The 3,934-nt window shown below is 66.9% G+C and overlaps 1 protein-coding gene across 1 annotated transcript in view; it reads left to right on the forward strand.

The window, feature by feature from the left end:
* Positions 1-3,934, forward strand: part of SLC6A19 (solute carrier family 6 member 19) — a 21,667-nt gene that overhangs the window by 1,555 nt on the left and 16,178 nt on the right. Inside the window, 3 exon segments of the mRNA XM_011373914.1 lie at positions 2,318-2,458; positions 2,832-2,969; positions 3,748-3,934. The exon segment at positions 3,748-3,934 is cut by the window's right edge and continues 5 nt beyond it. Coding sequence (XP_011372216.1) covers positions 2,318-2,458; positions 2,832-2,969; positions 3,748-3,934 — 466 coding nt within the window.

Here is a 3,934-nt window from a genome sequence, read left to right on the forward strand (position 1 = left end):
TGCCACGGGAGCCCCTGCGTGTCGCATGACAGGGAGACGTGTTATCACGAGAAGGGCCCAGATTCCGGACCTCTGACGGGGGCACCTATGTGGCAGGGAGCGCCCGATGGGCTGGGCCACCGCCCGCGTCCCCGGCCGGCCCCCTGCGGTTTGCTTTCTGGGGTTCACCTTCAGCCAGAGGCAGAGCACAATGACCGCAGGCAGAGCCGCCTCAGCCACACCAAGAGAGCTGGGCACAGGGGCCTCGGGGCGGGGACGCCCCTGGCGGGAGTGAGTGGCATGTCACGTTCAGCCGTCAGGGACCAGCGAGAGAGACTCAGGGCCCCGCGGCCCCTGTGTGGGGGGTGGGCTCGGCCCTTCCCTGACGAGGGCCTTTCAGAAGCCCTGGCTGAGTCAGGATCAGAGCCCGCATCCTGGCGCCACCGCCCTCACCTGGGCCTCGGGTCCCTGCGTGAAGCGGGCGGTGATGGAGGGCTACCACCCCTTGGCTGTGTCCCCAAGCTACGCCGTGCAGCTTGCAAGCCAGCGAGGGCGGGGGCGGGGGCGGGGGGCCTGCCAGGACCGAGAACCAGGAGACTTGGCCTGAGGCAGGACTCAGACCACTCAGAGCATCGGCCAGAATGGCCACATCCTTGTTACCAGACGGTCCCCCGCTGAGAGTTCTGGACCAGCGCCAGGCCCAAGAGCACGGCCAGGCGAAGTGTGTCCCCCATAGCCGCAGACCGCCATGCATCCGCACTGCCCAGTCTGTCCACAGGGCTGCCATCCCTGACGCGTGGCGGCACCCTTGCCCCTCCCCGTTCTGCATGCAGCAGAGATGGTGTGCGGGCTGAGGGAGCCCCAGGAGGCAGTGCCCCCAGGGGCCACGCTGCCCACTCAGCACCTCTCCAGCCCGGCCCGGCCCTGCACCGGCGAAGTCAGCAGGTCTCCCTGGGGCATCGCTTGGCATCCTGCCCCCCCCCACATGGTGCAGGACAGAGCTGCGCCTCAGACCCTGCTGCCCCACCTCCGGCTACCTAAATTCTCAGAGAGGAGAGAAGCGAGCTACGCTCCTGATCTCTCCACCTGGCCAGTACCACCCCGCCTCTGTCTGCACGGTGTCCGGTGTCCGTGAGGTGGGGACTGCGCCCGCGCTGACGGCAGCCCCGCGCAGTGCCTGCCATGCCCACCTGAGGCCCCCCCTCGCTCCTCTGTGCCCCGCCCTCGTCCTCACCCCCACGCAGCCAGACCAAACGCAAGCTTGGCATTCCTTGAGTTTCTTGGGAGAGAAGCTGAGCGTCCAGGAGCTAAGAACCCGCTCGTTCTTGGGAAGAGCCAGGCACGAATGCCCCTGCCCAGGCCAGGGGAGCTGGGCGAGTGGCCCTCTGGCCGCATGGGACAGCCCCACGACGTGGGGACACGGGAGGGCTTGCTGCCCTTCAGGCACCCCGGGGCGGGGCCTAGCCCGGCCCCGTTTTGTTGGCGGCGTTCGTGTGTGTTCCCCACCCTCCCACCCTCTCTGCTCACTGGCCGTGGAGCCTGCTGGGACGCAGACCGCCTTCCGGGGACCCGGGGAGCCCCAGCCTCCTGCCTGGGAGTCTGGGAGGGGCTCCAGAGCGAGGGCAGCAGAGGTTCCCTGCCCACGTGGGGTTTCCAGGGGCGAGGGGGAATCTCCTGGTGGAGACGGGGGCGGTGTGTGTGATCTGTGGGCGAAGGTGACATTGTAGAGAGGATGGGACACGTAGGGACCGCAGACTTGCTTTCCTCTGGGTAGTTTTGCCCAAAAGGTTTGCCTGTCGAGCTCCCGAGAAAGCGTGAGAGAGGCGAATTTTTTCTTACTGGAACTTTACCCTCAACGGCACGGGGACTGGAGAGAGGACCCTGCCCAGGAGCCCGGCCCTGGCTGCACCCCGCTCCCAGTCCCCTGGGGGACCCGGCTGCTGCGTCATCCCGCTGTCTGCTTTTCACCTCGTCACGCTGAGTTCGCCATACCGTGCAGGCGAAGTTGCCACACCGTCCGCGCCTTCTCGGCTGGACTCTGAGCCCTGCACTCCGCCCGGCACGGGGACACCTTCACTGGTTCCTGTGCTCACCCTACAGGGCAGGCGCAGCCTTGGGGGGACAGCAGATAAGCTGGCCGCTGTCATGAGGCAGCACGAAGAGCCAGCCGTGAAACAGTGCCGATGGCCGTCGCAGGCAGTGGCGGTGGCGGCGACGGCATCCTGTTTGTATTTGTGACAACGTTCTGTGGGTGCTCTGTGCCAACACCTGTGTCCCCAGAGGGGGCCTTTTGCCCCGTGGCCTTCGGCTGCTGAGGCATTGCCCCGCCCCCCCCCAGGAGCCTTCATGATCCCGTTCCTCATCCTGCTGGTCCTGGAGGGCGTCCCGCTGCTGTGCCTGGAGTTCGCCATCGGGCAGCGGCTGCGCAAGGGCAGCGTGGGCGTCTGGAGCTCCATCCACCCGGCCCTCAAGGGCGTAGGTGCGTGGGAGCGGTGTGGGCACCCTCTCTCCTGCTGCCTCTGTTTCCGGGGGGCTCACCGCCCCGGCCCTCTGCAAACCCTCCCCTGGAATCTGACGGAAGGGTCAGTGGCAGGGGCCAGGCTGGGGCCGCTCCCGTCTGGGCAGCGGAGGTGCTCGGGTGCTCGGGGTCTGAGAAGGTGTAGAACGGGGAGCGCAGTCCCCACTGCCGCCCACGGCAGGCTCGGCGAGCCCCCGAGGGGCCGCCCCCTGTCCTCTGGGACCCTCCGTGCTCTCACAGGCCTCTGTGGAGGAGGCCCCGGGACCGCCCCGCCTCCCGCAGCGCCCCTCCCCCGGCGGTGCGCGGGTGCCCGCAGCGTGTCCTTGCCCCCCAGGCATCGCGTCCATGTTCGTGTCCTTCATGGTGGGCCTCTACTACAACACCATCATCGCCTGGGTCCTGTGGTACTTCTTCAACTCCTTCCAGGACCCCCTTCCGTGGAGCACGTGCCCGCTCAACGCCAACCAAACAGGTGGGCCCGCCTGCACCCCTGAGCACGGCCCACGAACAGCGGCCCTCTGGGTTCCCCAAATTCAGATGGTTGTGGCTCGGGTGGGCGAAAACCAGGGCACATTTAAGGCAACAGTGAATTAAAAAAAAAATCACCACGCGGGAGAAAAGCCCTTAAAAGGAGGCGCTTCGGCCTCAGGGGGCAGGGCGCTGGCTGAGGCTGGGGTGAAGCCAAGGCAGACGCCTCCGCCTTCCGGTAGTGGCCAGGCAAGGCAGTGGCCCGACCCTCCTCTGTCCCCTGCCACCACATTCCCCAGGGGCTTCTTCTCTGCAGTCACCCACCCCTCACCACTGGGTCCTCCTGGAACCCCCCATGGAGGGGAGTGGGGTGCACAGGACATGCGCTCAGCTCAGAGGCAGGCACACACCTGAGTCAGGCCGTGGACTGCCTGATCTGTGAGCCCGGGTCCCACAAGCAGGGCGTGGCCAGTGCACGGATATGTGTGTGCGCGCATGTCCGCTTGGTGTGCTCACACTGTGCGCACACATGCACGCACGGGTGTACACGCCCACAGTGCACATGCACGCGTGGGTGTGTGCACACGGGTCCGCACGTGTGTAGATGTGCACATACGTGTTTGCGTCCCCGTTCGTGCACACACGTGCATGCGCGCACGACCTCCCTGGCGTCAGTAGTCGGGAGCGCGGCCCGCGTTTCCTGCGCCGGGCGGTGCTCTCTGCCGCGCTCCGCGGCTCCTGCTCTCGGCGACCCGCGCTGACCGTGAGAGCGCCCCCCGCAGGCTACGTGGAGGAGTGCGCCCGCAGCTCATCCGTAGACTATTACTGGTACCGCGAGACCCTCAACATCTCCACCTCCATCAGCGACTCGGGCTCTGTGCAGTGGTGGATCCTGCTGTGTCTGACCTGTGCCTGGAGCATTCTCTACGTGTGCACCATCCGCGGCATCGAGACGACCGGCAAGGTGCG

The sequence above is a fragment of the Pteropus vampyrus genome, unplaced genomic scaffold (assembly GCF_000151845.1).
Source record: "Pteropus vampyrus isolate Shadow unplaced genomic scaffold, Pvam_2.0 Scaffold235, whole genome shotgun sequence".
NCBI lineage: Eukaryota > Metazoa > Chordata > Mammalia > Chiroptera > Pteropodidae > Pteropus > Pteropus vampyrus.